The sequence below is a fragment of the Xyrauchen texanus genome, chromosome 33 (assembly GCF_025860055.1).
Source record: "Xyrauchen texanus isolate HMW12.3.18 chromosome 33, RBS_HiC_50CHRs, whole genome shotgun sequence".
Taxonomy (NCBI): domain Eukaryota; kingdom Metazoa; phylum Chordata; class Actinopteri; order Cypriniformes; family Catostomidae; genus Xyrauchen; species Xyrauchen texanus.
This window is the reverse complement of record NC_068308.1, coordinates 10,780,259-10,798,735: the sequence shown is the minus strand read 5'-3', so window position 1 is coordinate 10,798,735 and position 18,477 is coordinate 10,780,259. Positions and strand designations below refer to the sequence as shown.

Genomic DNA, 18,477 nt, shown 5'->3' with positions numbered 1-18,477 from the left:
GTAAAGTGGACCCTCATTGACTGCTCCAATCACAATGGAGATTATGAAATATGTTAACATTGTAGCTCCAAAATGTACAATGTTTAATAAATGCAGAATAATTCAAAAGTTATTAAATAACTTGACAATAAGCAAAGGTCCACTTTTTGATGCAGTGGTTGTTTTTTAGTATTTGCTACAGAAAATAAAATGCACATAAAGGCAGTATAGAAGTAATCCACACAACTCCAGTGGTTCAATCCATGTCTTCAGAAGTGATATGATAAGTGTGGGTGAGAAACAGATCAATATTTAAGTCCTTGTTATCCATAAATTCTTCTCCTTGCCCAGTAGGTGGTGATATGCATAAAGAATGCGAATCACCAAAAATAAAAGAAGAACGTGGACTTGAAAGTGGAGATTTATAGTTTAAAAAAAAAGAACTTAAATATTGATCTGTTTCTCACCCACACCTATCATATCAATTTTGAAGATAATGATTTAACCACTGGCGTTTTATGGATACATTTTATGCTGCCTTTGTGCTTTTTGGATCTTTAAAGTTCTGGCCATCATTTACTTGCATTATAAGCGTCTACAGAGCTGAGATATTCTTCTAGAAATCTTCTTAATTTGTCATTCTGGGATGGCATGGGGTGAGTAAATGATTAGAGAGTTTTTATTATTGGATGAAATATTCCTTTAAGGAGCAGAAAAAGGCACATTTTCCTTTAGGGGGGCCTTGAGCCCCATATGTATCCTACTGTGATATCATGACAGTAGTGTTATCATGGCCACTCTAATACAAGTGTTACCTATATTCCTTTTTTGCTTTAAAGACTGCTTATAATCATTATCAACAATCAGCCTTTATATTGAGTGTGCCACTCAGCCAGTGGCTGATAATAACAGGGCTTCCCTGCGCAGTTAATTTAGTTGATGCATTTCACGCTTTTGTGCCCCCCTCCCCGTTTCCTCCATCCGTTCAGTGTCTGTGTGCACTGCATCCCTGACAGAAAACATGCGCGAACCGTTGACAATAACACCGCGGCACTAGTTTATCTTTTATCGCAGAGCACGATATTTAAATGCAACAGCAGAATAGCTAATTTCGTTAGAATTATCGTGAGACTAAAATGCAAATGGACAACTAGTGTACGTGTGAGTCCAATCGCACACTGACGTGAATCGCACGGCGGAAGGTATGTGAATACTATATATGTGTATATATGTACTGTTGACCGTTACAACGCTTTTCAGTTTCAAGAGGGCACACGTTACTTTGTCTTGTTAGAAAACAAAGGACTTTCCAATCTGGAAAGGTAAAGTGTACCTATTATCAGTTGCAGGGACACAAAGAACAGCTTTCTTATGTTAAACACATTGTGTATTGTTATTTTTGTGTATATTTTATAATATAGCCTATATTATTGACACTTTTTCTTACTCTTACATCCTTTCCTCCATATGTCTCTTATTTCCCCAAGGTCTTTGCCCTCATGTACTATATTAGAATGATTATTTGACCATTACCATATGTTCGTACTTGATATTCAAGCAAACTGTGTTAAATGTAAACATTCTGTCCTATACTATCTGACCGTTAGAAAAATATGAGGACATGGAAGCAATTGATAGAATGTGGATTCATTCTCAGTCTCTAAAAATGTTTGCTCATCTGTACTTGAGGTCAGTTTCATGACCTATGTATTTAGGTTACAAGGTTAAAATCAACATGAGAGTGAATAAATTAAAAATGTGTTTGAAAAGATGGTGAAAATGATGCCTTATCACATTTTAACAAAGATGTTGATGTGTTTTTGTGGTACAAAATAACACTAAGACAATGAATTCTCATGGATGTGATTTGCAGTCAGATGATATATTTGACACCATGTGCCGGAGTGTGAGGTTGCATCTCATCATGTGTTTTTCTGCCTTCCCAGACAATGTTAATGTGGTTCATTGTCTAATTAGTAGCTAGTTGGCACTTTTTTATACATTCACCCTGTTTTTCAAAGTCAATTTCTGTGTAGACACACAAACCTTGAAGGCTTGGCTACAAAGAGCAGCTCAACATTTCCACCATTTTTGCCACCATTTCTCTTGTTTTGATTATTGAGGGGGTTACCTCAACCCCCCCTACACCCCTGCCCATATTCAATAAATGGTGGAAATGTTGAGCAGCTCTTTGTAGCCAAGACTTCAAGGTTTGTGTGTCTACACAGAAATTGACTTTGAAAAACAGGGTGAATGTATAAAAAAGTGCCAACTAGCTACTAATCAGACAACGAATCTCATTATCATTGGTTGGAAAGGCAGAAAAACATGATGAAATGCAACCTCACACTCCGGCACATGTTGTCATAAATCATCTGACTGCAAATCACATCCATGAGAATTCATTGTCTGAGTGTTATTTTGTACCACAAAAACACATCAATTTCTTTGTTACCATTATAACTTATTTCTACCATGATCAAAGGAAACATGTAAATGCTTCATGCTACAACCCACATGAATGCAACCCCCCCCCCCATGTACATGCCAAATCTACACCCTTGATAGGGAAAAAACATTTGTGTAATTTGATTTAACTGCTTTGTTTGATACAATGTACTTATTATGTACATACATCTTTTTGCATTGTACCTACATTTAAATACCTGCATTTAATTACATATGTAGTTACATTGTTAACCTTTCCCCTAAATTTAACCCTACCCCACCCCAACCCTTGCCCTAAAGCCCAAAGTATTCTTCGGTCAGACACCAACGCCGAGTGTACACACTAAACGTGTGCAGCCTGATTTTTTAACCGCGCGACTTTGAACATGCAGGATGTGCCTGGAGTTTTTTGCACTAATTAGTGGGTCCACAAGGTGGCAACACTCACATTTGAGCTGTTGCTGTCAAGAAGAAGTGTTAGAAGAAGATATAATTGCCACTAAACATCAGGAGATGAAGGTAAAACCATAAAAGTGGATGTGAAAGTCAAGAGTGTGTGTGTGAGGAGGTCTGGGCTAGGGCTATACCTAGGGCTTAACCCTAATCTAACCCCTAACCCTAGGCGTACGTCCATTTTGGCACGAATGCTCTGCATCTGCATATAATCTAATGCGAGCCTGTCAAATTATACTCCATATAACTGTGTGCGCATACACAGGTGATTGGCACATGCGCGCTACGTCTGTTTTGAGACACCGGACTTTCGCTTCAGTAGTTTAGACCCATAAAGATTTCTTTATATTCCTTCAGACTCGAGTTACACAAATGCAGGTATCTCCAGACCTCCTCACACATGCGCTCTTGGATCTCATATGCACGTTGTTGTTTTTACCTTCATCTCCTGATGTTTGGCGGTGATTACATAATCTTTTAGAGCTACTTCGTGACAGCAACGTCTCAAAATATAAGTACTGCCACCTTTTGGACCCACTATTTAGTGCAAATAACTCCAGGTGCATGCGCATTCTGTGAGTATAAAGACGCACAGTTACAAAAATCGGGCTGAATGCGTTCAGTGGTTGCATACTGTGCTAATGAGGAGTTTTGCATCTTGTGTCCTGAGCATCCACGTCTGACCGAAGCATACTTTAGGCTTAATAGTAACTGAGATACAATTCTTGAGACAGCTAGCCCCAGTCTCCCCTAGATGAATCCTATTTCACACCATTTTTTCTCCTATTTTAGCCACACAAGCAGACAGGACTTATCAACGTAACATTGACAACCTTTGCACCCTCAGTTGTCTCTATGGAAACAGAGTACCGTCAGGGATCATTGGGCTCTTTGGTTTGTACCCAAGATGGGGAACCAATGAGTAGCCAAACCCCGGGTCCAGTAACATTTCAACCGGGGGCCAAATCGGACTCCTTCCCATGTCTGCGGCCCCTTTCTTTTCCCCAGCAGTCCACTGAGGAGGCACGATGCTCGGGGGAGGTCATCGTTATGGTCAAGGAGAAAACAGAGAATGGTAATTCGTCGATTTATCAATATTATATGTTTATTATTCTGGGATGGTTTGGGAAAGGGGGGAGGGATGTGAATGAGTTTCATCTGCCTTGTCAAGATTTGGGAGTTCCAGGTCCTGCTATGCCAATCACACCACAGTGATTTGCATACAGCAATCAGGATAATGACTTTTAAAATGGCATGCAATTAAACAGGCAAACATAAGCGGAAGAGACAAACAAAGAGGAAACATTTGAATCAAAAAGAAAAAAAAATCTAAAAACCTGAGACCACATTGAAAATCTGGGATTCAAATTTGTATTTAAACCTAAAAATACACTGCAAGCTTTAGTATTTTGACAAATTCAAAATACTAAACAACAGAAACATTGTGCTCTAAAATGAATACAAATACTAAAGAATAAATAATAACTAATCAAATGTAAGCAAAATTGTGACATTGAACATGATAACTTCTTTGTACAAAAGGTCAGATATCCTTGCTTCCTTTGGAGCACACAAGGTATTCTTTAGGAAATTTGTTAAGACTTTGCATTAATGTTCCATTCGTTAAGGGTTTATAATGGGGTTTCATAGATGACTTATAATTAATTTACTGTGCTGGGTAGTGACAGATTACATATAATCTGGATTATGTAATACAATTACAAAAATCAAGTTCTTGTAATTACATTAAATTACATATTAAAATACTCATAATCAAATTACAGTTACTTTTCTATGGATTACAGGATTACATTTTAATCAGGCAAAGGCGCTAAATTGTTCATAATTTATTTATTCCTCTAACTCTTCATCTTCTTTTTAACTATTTAAACATTTGAATTCTATAAAAGTCTACTGTTGATTTACGTACATTTGGTAAGTTTTCAAGTGTTTTCAAATGGGTGGATAGAATTGCACACATAGACCTGATACTACTTCAACATATTTTGATCCTTTAGCAAGTTCTTTAATGCATATCTTTAAAGCAACATTGTCAAAAGGGTACAATCTTATTCTACTTATTTACATTTACATTTATGCATTTGGCAGATGCTTTTATCCAAAGTGACTTACAGTGCACTTATTACAAGGAAAATTCCCCTGGAGCAACCTGGAGTTAAGTGCCTTGCTTAAGCACACAATGGTGGTGGCTGTGTGGATTGAACCAGCAACCTTCTGATTACAAGTTATGTGTTTTAGCCCACTATGCCACCATCACTCAAATGCATATTACATCAAATAAACAAGAGATTACATTACTGACTACAATTTTCTTAATGTAATTTGTAATCAGTACCAGATTACAAATCAGAAGTAATCTAACCAGCACTGTTCATTTGCAAATGTTATATAAATCATGGATGTGGGGTTATAACAACATACATAAAAAGGGTGACTTCACATAATACCTGCATGTTATATTTGCTTAATATCACTTCATCAATTCAACGGTAGTATCTTGTGAAAATATACCTTTATGTAATAGTTTTAGTACACATATAAAGAATTTATAAAGGAGTTTCCATCATTAGAAACCTGTACATACACTAATGAGCCAAAACATTATGATCACCCACAGGTGAAGCAAATAACGTTGATCATCTCCTAACAAGGCCACATGTCAAGGTCTGTGTAGATTAGATGGTAAACGAACAATAAGATCTTGTAGTCAGCATGTTGAATGCAGGAGAAATGGGCAGGAGTAAAGACCTGAGTGACTTTGACAAGGGCCAAATTGTTTTGGCCAGGCAACTGGGTCAGAGCATCTCTGAAACGACAAGGCTTGTAGGGTGCTCCTGGTCAGCATTGGTGAATACCTACTGACAGTGGTCCGAGGAGGGACAAACCACAAACCGGCGACAGGGTGTTGGGCACCAAAGGCTCATCAATGCACCAAAGGCTCATAATGAAGGTTACGGGAGGGGCCTGGGTAGCTCACCGAGTATTGATGCTGACTACCATCCCGGGAGTTGCGAGTTCGAATCCAGGGTGTGCTGAGTGACTCCAGCCAGGTCTACTAAGCAACCAAATTGACCCAATGGCTAGGGAGAGTAGAGTCACATGGGGTAACCTCCTTGTTATCACGATTAGTGGGTCTCAATCTCAATGGGGTACGTGGTAAGTTTTGTGTGGATTGCGAAGTATAGCATGAGCCTCCACATGGTGTGAGTCTCAGTGGTGTCATGCACAGCAAGCCACGTGATAAGATGTGCAGATTGACTCTCTCAGAAATGGAGGCAACTGAGACTTGTCCTCCACCACTCGGATTGAGGTGAGTAACCATGTCACAATGAGGACCTCTTCCAAATTGGAAGAAAAGTGGATACAAAAAAATTATAATTATTGTTATGGGAGGAATGTGTCACAACACAGTGCATCAGACCTTGGTGTTTATGGGGCTGCGTAGCCGCAGACCATTCAGAGTGCCCATGATGACCCCTGTCCACCGTCAAAAGCACCCTACAATGGGCACGTGAGCATCAGAACTGGAACTTGGAGCAGCGGAAGAAGGGTGTACGTGTGCGGCATTTACCTAGGGAAGTGATGGCACCAGGATGCACTGTGGGAAGTGTGATGCTCTGGGCAATGTTCTAATGGGAGACCCTGGGTCCAGCCATTCATGTGGGCGTTAATTTTGGTATTCCCTGATGGCAGTGGCCTCTTTCAAAAGTATAATGTGCCCTGCCATACTGCACACATTGTTTGGGAATGGTTTGAGGAACATAATGAAGAGTTCAAGGTGTTGACCTGGCCTCCAGTTCCCCAGATCTCAATCCGATTGAATATCTTTGGGATGTGCTGGACCATCAAGTCCAATCCACGGTGGCTCCACTTCGCAATTTACATTGGTCATCAGGCTTTATTATATCATATACCCTATAAATGAGCACGAAGAGTATGTTTTATGTTTTTGATTAATACAAGAATGTATAAGAGTATTTATTAAGCATTTAAAACATGTACAGTATGTTATAAGGCTAACTATTTGGCATGTATTGCATGAAAGTTGCCATTTGAATACATGTTGTTATATATCATGCTGTCATATAAATATTAGTCTTTGTTGAACCCCTTTATAAACCCTTAACAGAGGGAGCATTAATGTGAAGTGTCACAGGAAATTCTCATATCAAGCTGGGATAACGTGATGGGGAAAAAGAAGATTAAATGAGAAAAATGCTAAATAAAATCATTTTCAGTATTGGTCTCAGACTTTTGGAGACAACTGAATGAGAAGGTAAAATATATGATGCATATTTTGAGGTTTTGAGGTTTAATTCAGAAACCACGTTATAGCAGCACCATTCGAGGAATGGTTTGCTGCACAGCAAATCCGATGATTGTAAATAATGCATAATCTCTTCTGAGTGGCATTTCTTTGTGGCTAACCACGCAGTATGATTGAAGCCAAAAGTGCTTGCAGCCAGTGGACAAGCACAGTTGTTTGTTTTGCTGTTGATTGAGGGTTGATGAGGATCTGATGAGTTTATTCAATGTTAAGAGCAACATCGAGATGATAATATTTTTATTTCCCCCATTTTTACAACCACTGAGTGTGTCGTAAATACGCTTAATGAAATTGAAGTTGTGTATCTTAATTAAAATGGCCAGAGGGTTTATCTGGCAGGAGAGGTTGAGAGCATGAAAGAGATCAGTGGATTAATTGCATTGGCTATTTAATTAAAGTTTGTTTCAAGATTACGCCGTCCTGGGTTTCCATCATTGTCAAATGTGGAGGAATGCTTGGTGAAGGAGTAAACAATGTCATAAACAATCAGTGTTATGTACAACATAGACAGAAAAGAAAATCAAGCACTTAGATTAGTCGTCCATAGACCCATATTGTAGATTAGTCTAAGCTCATGTTTGCTGGAATTAATGTGCACATTATTGTTCTATTTATTTTGTATTAAAGGAATAGTTCACCCAAAAAGTCAAATGTACCTGATTTATTCACCCTTATGACTATGCAAAAAAAGCTGCTCTTTCAGGTGTTGAGGGATTTGTTACCCAAAAAAAAAAAAACCTAATAAAAAGTGTCCATATGACTTCCATGATGTCTAAAAGACTTCCACTGTATTTCAAGTGTATGAGAAATAGGTCAAAATGCTGTTGTACAGTGTAAATGCTGTAGCTCTCAAATCTCATTTGTGGTTGTGTATTCAAACTTGCCTCGACGTGACTGGACACATGACATGCGAGTAGAGATGGGAATCGTAAAGAGCTTAAGGATTCTAGTTCTAATTCTGATCCCTCTTAATGCTTCCGGTTCTTTAACAGTTTCATTAATGACTCTTTCAGCAATTTTGAGAAAGAAATATATGGAAGAAATTATGCAAATCTTATTAGATCTACATCCCATAGCAGCCTATTACCAAATGATGAGATGATTTCACATTTTAAGAGAGAAGATTCTTGCAAAAGATACGTTTACACAAGACTTTTGAATTAATATATTTTATTATTTAATTTATATATATAAATATGTATATAACTGCACACTCTCCTATCAATAACCTTTAAGTAATTAGTCTAATTTAAGTCTCACACAAGCAGAACCTTTTGAATTAGACATGACTAAATTAATAACTTGCAGTTCTGTAAGTTCACAAAAATAACCGGCTGATAAGAGTCGCAAGGAAGCGCTGTATGTTTGTTGTTGTAGATTCAAAAGAATCTACTCATAAGAGTAATTTGTTTTTGATCCGCACATCACTGGTCATGCTGTATCTTTCAAAAAGGTCATGAAAATCATTTGTTTTAAAAAAAAAATTATGTAACCGGTTCTTGGTTCTCAACCATACATGCAAGAACCAATGGGATTTGGCATGGATGACATAAAAACTTGCACAATGCTTCTAAATGTTAAACACTTCTAAAGGTCATCTGTCTGTTTTTCACACAAAGCTATTATGTTGCTGTAGAAGACTTATATATAGCCAAGGAATTTTATGGATGTTTGCTTGTTTGAAGTTTTATGGTGATTTGGTCCTTTTTGGAGCTTTGTGGCATCCACTTTTATTGGATGTAAAAGAAGAGCTCAGACATTCTCATTTAGTATTTTACATAAGAAAGTATAGTAAGTCTGTAACGTAGAAAGGAGGAGGCGAGAACCGGCTTGTCAATATAAATAATATTTGAATTATAAACTGAAACAAAAGACACAAACACATGACGTACAATCTCTTTCTCCCGCACAATCCTCCGCAGTCGGTCTTTATCACTCTCGGAGGCTTGATTAGCCTGATAAGGGACCGGGTGTGTATAATCACGACCCGGCCCTGCCCTCCGCCCTGCCACATTCCTCCCTCGTTCTCTCAGGCAGGGGATCCCCCGGCATGACGTATACCCCCCTCTTTCACTGGGGGAGGGCGTGCCCGAAACCCCGTCTGCCGGCAGGTCATCCCCGTCCACCTGGATCAGGGAGGGGACAAGGGGAGGGAAACATTAATAATAAACATGGGGGGGGGTACTTCCTGTAACAGTTTAGTACTCGCAAAAAAACACTGTAAAATTTAAAGGAGAGGGAAAAGGCCAACGCGGAGCGGCAGTGAGATAGAGAGAGGAGAGCGAGAGAAAAAAAAAAACACTTACTCGCCAGTTCTCCGATACGGCGTAACTTGTTCCTCGGCCACTCCTACACCCTCTAACGGAGGCAGTCCTCCAGCCCCTGGTGGACGGAACACCCCTCCGCGTTCTTGGGGAACAGAAGGGGTCTCCCCCGCCCCTGGCAGCAGTTCTCCCTGTCCAGGCGGTCTGCAGCGAGCCCCTCCCCGCTCGCAGTCAGCGGTCTCAGACCCCGCCGCGTTTCAGCGGCCGGTAGGGGACTCCTCCGCCCCTGGCAGCGGCCCTGACCACTCCAGGTGGTCGGTTAGGAGCCCCTTCTCTCTTCGTGGTCGGCGGCCGTCCTCCGCTTCCAGGTAGCGGGCTGCTCGTCCCCCGGCAGATGGCCGCGGCTGCTCCGTTGGGGTGGACGCTAGTGGCGAGAACTCTACTACGGCGTATCCCTCCTCCTTCCCGGACTTCGGCACCAGTGTAACGTGATTTAGATGGGCAAGGAGGAGGCGAGAACCGGCTTGAAAATATAAATAATAGTTTCATTGGTAAACTGAAACAAAAGACAAACACACACACGACGGACATGTCCGTAAACGATCTCTCTCTCCCGCACAATCTTCTGCAGTCAGCCTTTATCCCTCTCGGAGGCTTAATTAGCCTGATAAGGCACCGGGTGTGCAGAATCACGACCCGGCCCCGCCCTCCGCCCTGCCACAAAGCCATATGCATTTGATAGTGAGTAAATAATGACAGAATTTTCATTTTTTTTGGGGTGAACTATTCCTTAAAGACTAAGATGAATTGACAAACCTGCCAAGCCACTAATAAATTTGTAACTGTAAACTTTTTTATTCACTTGCTGTTCTACACTTTGTCCTCTCTCTTTTTCTCTTTTGACAGGTGATGGGATTTATTGTTCCACTAATGATGCTTTTGCCTCCAAACCCATCATCTCCCCTCCTCCACGCCGGCATCATTCTCTCCCTCATTCGCACCATCCTCATGTTAGCCGTACCCGGATGAGCAGCCGGTCCAGCTCCATTGCCTACACAGCATTCTCCCCGCGACCCTCTCTTTCACGGCACTCTAGTATCGCCACCAACCCTCCATTGGACCGTTCCAAACCCAAAGACTACCTCATCCTGGCTGTCATCGCTTGCTTCTGCCCTGTTTGGCCAATCAACATTGTGGGCTTCGTTTACTCCATTATGGTATGTAGGCACTGAACGTTTATTCTATGTAATATTGTCAAGTTAAAGAGGAAATATAATTAGAAATGAGAATCACAAAGAATTTAATGATTCTGTTCAAGTTCTGATTTCACTTTACAACAACTGCTCAAATCGTCTGTGTTTGAAGTTGGGAGTGTTGGTGAACATTTGAGCTCCAGTTGACACGTGAAATATCCCGAGAGGGGCACAAAAGCGAGTTGTATATTTAAATAATTTACTGTATGCAGTCAACAGGAATGCATATTTTATTAACTCTACCTAAACATAACCGCCAGTGGAGTAAAAATATTTTTTTTAGTGAAAATGCAACCTGCGAATTGGGCTTACAATTGTTTGTGAATGTGATTACTTCCTGGTTCCAACAGTATCTGAACTCGCATCTATGAAATTGCTTGCACAACACCCTATCAGTAGTACTAGAGTGAATGGTGACCACAGCTGAAATGATGAAAAATGACTGATGGGGATGGCCCTTATCAGTAATTCAGCAGAATGGGGTCAATTTCAGAGTATATGTACATTTGAAAAGCAACATGTTGATTTCTTGTGTGATTATGTTTTGTCAGTTCCAAACAAAATTTCAGGGTGAGCTTTTTTATCTAGGCCTTTCAATCATATCCCAAAGATTTCTAAGCATCTGCTTGTGCTTGAGCCCCTCCGCAATGGACAGCATGCCAAACACGTGTACCTTAATGTGCTCCAGGACTATATGTACCAGCGAACTCATGAATTGCACAATGCCCATATGCATGGTTAGTCTTTTCTGGTTCATTAAAAAATAAAAAAGGCTATTGGACAACTGTGGTTGCTGTGTATGTTTGTTGTTGCATGAAACCAACAAACCTAATGCTAACTTTGTCTATTTTTAATCATTGTATTATTTTCCGGTGCCCACAGTTTTTCTCTCTCATCACATTAATTCAGATTACAAGTTCACAACTCAGTTAAAACACAACTTATTTTGCCGTGGCACTGTCGATTCAGTTGCAACACAGCACTGACGAACTAACATTCTCTCACTTAGGAATTGTATAGATTCGTACAAGTTGGCAATGAGTTGTCTAAACTGTATGAAATTGTGCAATTTGGGTTGTACAAATTCTTACGACTTTTGCAACAGCCAAAAAGAAGACTCTTCCTCCTCTCCTTCTAAAACACGCCATACAAAACATACTCTTTACATTTCAGATCATCCTTACAGACTCTACTCTATGGTTAGGTTTAGATATGGGGTTTGGGTTTGGGCATAAAATTAATAAGTATGTACACAACGTTTGACATGCAGAACTTTCGCTTACTTTCGCATTGCACATCCTGGTATGAATTCTTACGAACTTCTACCATTTCATATGTTTTAGCAAACTCGTGTTGGACAGACACTGAATATTGCAGGAAACACCTCTGAAACACAATACTATCAGAGTATTTTAGCAGTCTTGACTTTAATGGAACCTTGGAGCTCACTGTCATGTTCTTGTGTCTAGTCCCGTAACAGTCTCGAGCAGGGGAACATAGATGGAGCGAGACGTCTGGGTCGTGTGGCGAAGCTGCTGTCTGTGGTCTCACTGGTGGGAGGAGCTGTCATTATCATAGCATGCGCTGTGAATCTGGCAAGTAAGTGACCCCTGACCACTTGGTCCATGCCTCTCACTCACTTAATAGGTAAAATGGCTCTCAGTACTGGATATAAATGAATTCTATCTACATATATCATACATACAGTAGAACATCTAAATAGGTCAAGAATAAAAAAATCCGGGGTCTGGGTAGCTGAGCGAGGATTGATTCTGACTACCACTCCTGGAGTCACGAGTTTGAATCCAGGGTGTGCTGAGTGACTCCAGCCAGGTATAATCAACCAAATTGGCCTGGTTGCTAGGGAGGGTAGAGTCACAAGGGGTAAGCTCCTCACTGTCGCGATTAGTGATTCTCGCTCTCAATGGGGTGTGTGGCAAGTTGTGCGTGGATCGCAGAGAATAGTATGAGCCTCCACGTGCTGCGAGTCTCCATGGTGTCATGCACAACAAGCCATGTGATAAGATGCGTGGATTGACTGTCTCAGAAGCGGAGACAATTGAGACTTGTCCTCCGCCACCCGGATTGAGGTGAGTAACCGCGCCACCATGAGGACCTACTAATTAGTGGGAATTGGGCATTCAAAACTGGGAGAAAAGGGGATAAATATGAATAAAAAATAATTAAAAAAGCCTTTGTAGGTTTGTAGGAGGTTTTGTCTCCTAATACTCCAAGAACTGTTCTTTTGAAAGCTTGATTTTAAAGTTGATTAGAAAACAGTTGACTCTGATTACATGTAATTAACCAAAGAAATGACATACTGTATATAAGATGGATATTAGATAACTCTCACTACACAGCTCTTTTAACATTGTGACATTTCTATTGGTTGCCCATAGAAACATATGCAATCTTTCCCCTGATTTAAAGTCAACATGAAACAGCGTTCGTAACCCATTTTACTTCCTTAAAGTGACATATTTACAACAGAAAAAGGACATTCAACCAGGAAAAAATGTAAGGAGGGATTTGATTTTGTCCATTGAGAATTGAATAGATTGGAAAACGTTTATGCTCCATATTGAACTTGAGCTGGTGTCATGCCGATTTCTGACTCCCTAATATGGTTACTTTTGAATGGGACCAATGACTCTATACTATGGTTGGGGTTAGGGGTGGGTGTAGGGGTGGGCTTTAGGGAGAGGGACCAATCAGTTAGTGGTGAGGAAGAATCTGGCAGGGAGTCAGATTTCGGCACAACACCGAATCTGATTACTAGTTTACTAAAGCAATGCCTTCAAGGAATATTTCACCCAAAAATTATAATCATCTCATCATTTACTCATCCATATGTTGTCTCAACCTCGTATGAATTTCTTTCTTCTGCAGAAGTACAGTGCATCCGGAAAGTATTCACAGCGCTTCACTTTTTTCACATTTTGTTATGTTACAGCCTTATTCCAAAATGGATTAAATTAATAATTTTCCTAAAAATTCTACAAACAATACCCCATAATGACAATGTGAAAGATGTTTGTTTGAAATCTTTGCAAATTTATTAAAAATAAAAAATGAAAAAAATCACATGTACATAAGTATTCACAACCTTTGCCATGACACTCAAAACTGAGCTCAGGTGCATCCTGTTTCCACTGATCATCCTTGAGATGTTTCTACAACTTGATTGGAGTCGACCTGTGGTGAATTCAGTTGATTGGACATGATTTGGAAAGGCACATACCTGTCTATATAAGGTCCCACAGTTAACAGTGCATGTCAGAGCACAAACCAAGCCATGAAGTCCAAGGAATTGTCTGTAGACCTCCAAGACAGGATTGTATCAAGGCACAGATCTGGGGAAGGGTACAGAAACATTTCTGCAGTATTGAAGGTCCCAATGAGCACAGTGGCCTCCATCATCCATAAATGGAAAAAGTTTGGAACCACCAGGACTCTTCCTAGCGCTGGCCGCCCGGCCAAACTGAGTGATCGGGGGAGAAGGGCCTTAGTCAGGGAGGTAACCAAGAACCTGATGGTCACTCTGACAGAGCTCCAGCGTTTCTCTGTGGAGAGAGGAGAACCTTCCAGAAGAACAACCATCTCTGCAGCACTCCACCAATCAGGCCTGTATGGTAGAGTGGCCAGACAGAAGCCACTCCTCAGTAAAAGGCACATGACAGCCCACCTGGAGTTTGCCAAAAGGCACCTGAAGGACTCTCAGACCATGAGAAACAAAATTCTCTGGTCTGATGAAACAAAGATTGAACTCTTTGGCCTGAATGACAAGCGTCATGTTTGGAGGAATACCAGGCACCGCTCATCACCTGACCAATACCATCCCTACAGTGAAGCATGGTGGTGGCAGCATCATGCTGTGGTATCGAGGATCGAGGGAAAGATGAATGCAGCAATGTACAGAGACATCCTTGATGAAAACCTGCTTCCAGATCACTCTGGACCTTAGAATGGGGTGAAGGTTCATCTTCCAACAGGTCAACCACCCTAAGCACACAGCCAAATTAACAAAGGAGTGGCTACAGGACAACTCTGTGAATGTCCTTGAGTGGCCCAGCCAGAGCCCAGACTTGAACTCGATTGAACATCTCTGGAGAGATCTGAAAATGGCTGTGCACCGAAGCTTCCCATCCAACCTGATGGAGCTTGAGAGATCCTGCAAAGAAAAATGGGAGAAACTGCCCAAAAATGTGTGCCAAGCTTGTAGCATCATACACAAAAAGACTTGAGGCTGTAATTGGTGCCAAAGGTGCTTCAACAAAGTATTGAGCAAAGGCTGTGAATACTTATGTACATGTGATTTAAAAAAAAAATTTTTTAATACATTTGCAAAGATTTCAAACAAACTTCTTTCACATTGTCATTATGGGGTATTCTTTGTAGAATTTTGAGGAAAATAATGAATTTATTCCATTTTGGAAAAAAGGAAGGGTAAAAGAAAAAAAAAAGAATAAATAATTAATATTTACACAACTGCCCATTAGGTAGCGTTATGCACAAATAATGCCAATCTGGGATAGCAAGAGGGTGAGTTAATGATGAGAAAATTTTCATTTTGGGGTGAACTATCCCTTTAATAGATATTTGGCTATTATCCAATAGCTCCCAAGGTCAAGGTGACATCAGTGAAAAGGAAAGTTGTTTTAGAAGCTGAGCAATTTACTACATTTTGATGAAAAATTACAAAGACAAATCATTTTTTCCCTTTGTGATAATATTCTGTGAGGACTCATGCATAATAACCAGTGTTGGTGTAATGCATTACATTTTAAACGCGAATCGGGCCGAATGGGCCGTGATAAGATAAAATGAGCCGCCGCGTTATGCAGAACAGACAACAAAACGCTGCCGTGATATGCAGAAAAGGACATACCCCCCACCGCTCAACAAATTTTGGGCCAGTTGCTATGTAAAATCCCAGGCCGATTTCTCTTCCCAGTCTAGCCCTGTTCCAAACCCATATGACTTTCTTTCGTGGAACACAAAAAGAGATGTTTGGCAGAACATCAGTCACCATTCACTTTCATTGAATGGAAAAATGCAATGCAAAATTTTGATGACAGACATTTCATTTCAGGTTAAATTATAATTTTAACAGCATTTTCCCATTACATTAACATTAACATAATTTTTGAAAACCATTTTATTTGTATTTTACAGTTAATGTCAAGTCCTGAGTGCAGTGAGCGTGCCATGGAATTCAGCTTTGCATCAGACCACTGACCGGAACACCACGGCCCATTTGTTTCACCTCACGGTTGCTGTGACGGCAATCACAACTTAGAGGGGAATCAATAATCAGATGCCTCCACCTCAAAGCTAAAAAAAAAATTTTTTAAAGTAAAAAAATGAGAGAACCCTTGGTAATTCGCCCCAAACTGACATCCCTATGGAGCAAGATACTTTCACCGATGTCTGTTACAGTCATCCCTAGGCACTTATTCAGAGGTTGTTGGAGTACTGCATGGGTAAGAACTCTCACATCTAAACATGTACAAATATGGCTAACATTTGGTAAAGGCTAGCTATACCCATGCTCTGTCATAGTGGAGAATTGCTGGTATAGCAAAAGTATTTTTTTTCTCGATAAAAAAGAAAACAATCCAAACCAATATACAGACATGGATTTGTCAGATTATTCATCCATTGCAGTATCCGATGAGAATCTTAAGCCACTTGTTCTGCTGAGTGTGGCTCATGCACGATAAAGTGGATCTCCGTAGTCATGAGGAAACACACTCACACAACTGGAATCATGACCGTCAATATCTGAGACAAAACCGGATTTAGGATGTTGACAACATTTGCTCGCTTTGTTTCGAAACCTCATAGTGAGCTATTTATGATAAGATGATATGATCTGTGAGCAAAGAGGAGAGATATCTTAGTAACAAGAGTATTTTTATGATTTTAATGTCATCATATACATGAGATTGTTTAAAAAGAATAGATTTATTTTATCTGAAATTTTATACCGTCACATTATTTATGACCATGATTTATTATTTATATTCTGTTCTGTTAAAAAAAAAATCATTTTTATTTTGTTAAATGACAATCAAACAAGGATTTTAACAAGGAAAATTAGACTGTTCTTGAACATGAACTCTGGTATTAAGTCAAAATGTAGCTAATAATCCTGAAATTATACAGTGGGGACCAAAAATCCACATTGAAAATCTGGGATTCCAAATCTTATTTAAACATGGAAATATACAAAGAAAACCTAAGGCCATAAAACAAATAAGAAATATTTAAGATTCTGCACTATTTTCAGCAAACAGTTTTGCTGATAAGTTTATTTACGAGGACAAAATGTACTTTGACGAGTGGTCCGAGATGCTTTGAACCCCACTGTATATGCTTTGGATGTTTCTTTTTTGCAAACTTTTTTTTGCAAAAGAAAATTAACATGTGCACCCCTTTTGATAAATCAGTATGTAAGTTCTCACAGACAAGATAGATTTGCATCATGTGGTAACGTGTTGAATACTACTTCTGGAAATATTCTTTATAAAAACACACTGTAGATGCTGCAAACCTTTGTACCGAACTGTGTTGTTGGGTTATTTATATACACTGTGTAATCTGAAATATCTGTAGCTAATTGTAGCCGAATCACAACTGAATCTCACGATTCCTGCAATATTGTATTAATTAGCTGTTGTGTTAATTAACCTGTCTTGTAGAACCAGATGGGACATTTGGCTGGTTGATGAGTCTAAAAGCTCTTGAGGCTGTTATAGCAGTCAAAACTGGGTTTGAACTGTGAACTAAGTCATTTATAATGAGGAATATATAATGATGAGATTTTTTTTGTTTAGATTCAATGGTATTGCTTATGCTATCCGACAAAACTTGTGATATGTGAATAATTATATTTATGTTAGGATCCGTAGGTTAAAATAATGTATTTCTATCTTTTTTAATGTTTTTATTTTCAACCTTTCATTTTTATTTGTTTTGTTAATACACTTTAAGGCTCATGTTTTAGTCAGACCTAAAGGAAAGAGGAAAAGCTGAAAATGTAACTCTTGTTTGAACTATTTAGCTATTATAAACATTGTGCACTTATTTTAGCATGCACCCTTTTTTCTCTAATATTTTGATAGTCTTGTAAGCAGCACTATTTCCCTCTATGTATCCTCTCAAGGGAAAATTAAATAAAGCATAAAAAGATCTGAAACTCCATTGAATTGTCTCAATTGCCTGACTGCTGGTTTGTTCCTTGTCCTCATATTTTAGTGAAGCGTGTTTGATTTTTTCGTTGCCAAGGATACCAGGATACCATCTGCCTCTCTTCGGGTGTGTTAGATACCAGAATTAGACTGGAGAAGTGCTGTAAAAAAAATGGTGTTACATTTAAATCTGTCTGTTTTTCTCTATCTGTCTGTCTGTCTTCTATCATCTCTTGGTCTGTCTGGCTGTATCTATCTGTCTGTCTGTCTAACTATCTGTCTGTCTTCTATCTGTCTGTCTTTCTAACTATATTTCTGTCTTCTGTCTGTCTGTCTGTCTAACTATCTAACTGTCTTTCTGTCTGTCTAACTGTCTGTCTATCTTTCTTCTATCATCTATCTATCATCTGTATTTCTCTGTGTCTGTATGTCTCTCTTCTATCTATCTGTCTGTCATCTATCATCTATCTATCATCTGTCTTTCTGTCTGTATGTCGGTCTATATATCCTGTCTCTCTGTCTGTCTAACTATCTGTCTG

The 18,477-nt window shown here is 39.6% G+C and overlaps 1 protein-coding gene across 2 annotated transcripts; it reads left to right on the top strand.

The window, feature by feature from the left end:
- Nucleotides 1–962: 962 nt before the first annotated feature.
- On the top strand, nucleotides 963–17,944 carry prrt2 (proline-rich transmembrane protein 2). 2 transcript variants are annotated; one of them, XM_052102352.1, is made up of 5 exons: nucleotides 963–1,181; nucleotides 3,728–3,955; nucleotides 10,399–10,709; nucleotides 12,215–12,344; nucleotides 15,921–17,944. In XM_052102352.1, exons 2-5 carry the CDS (start codon nucleotides 3,736–3,738, stop codon nucleotides 15,935–15,937), a joined length of 678 nt encoding a protein of 225 aa, XP_051958312.1. In that variant the 5' UTR covers nucleotides 963–1,181; nucleotides 3,728–3,735; the 3' UTR covers nucleotides 15,938–17,944. The 2 variants fall into 2 exon arrangements, with proteins under 2 accessions (XP_051958312.1, XP_051958311.1); XM_052102351.1 differs by having other exon boundaries at nucleotides 3,673–3,955.
- The last annotated feature ends 533 nt before the right edge of the window (nucleotides 17,945–18,477 follow it).

Coding starts and splice junctions, on each gene's coding strand:
- prrt2 (XM_052102352.1), top strand. CDS start 3,736: ATGGAAACAGAGTACCGTCAGGGATCATTGGGCTCTTTGGTTTGTACC. Junction 3,956..10,398: donor CAAGGAGAAAACAGAGAATG/GTAATTCGTCGA, acceptor CTCTTTTGACAG/GTGATGGGATTTATTGTTCC. Junction 10,710..12,214: donor GCTTCGTTTACTCCATTATG/GTATGTAGGCAC, acceptor TCTTGTGTCTAG/TCCCGTAACAGTCTCGAGCA.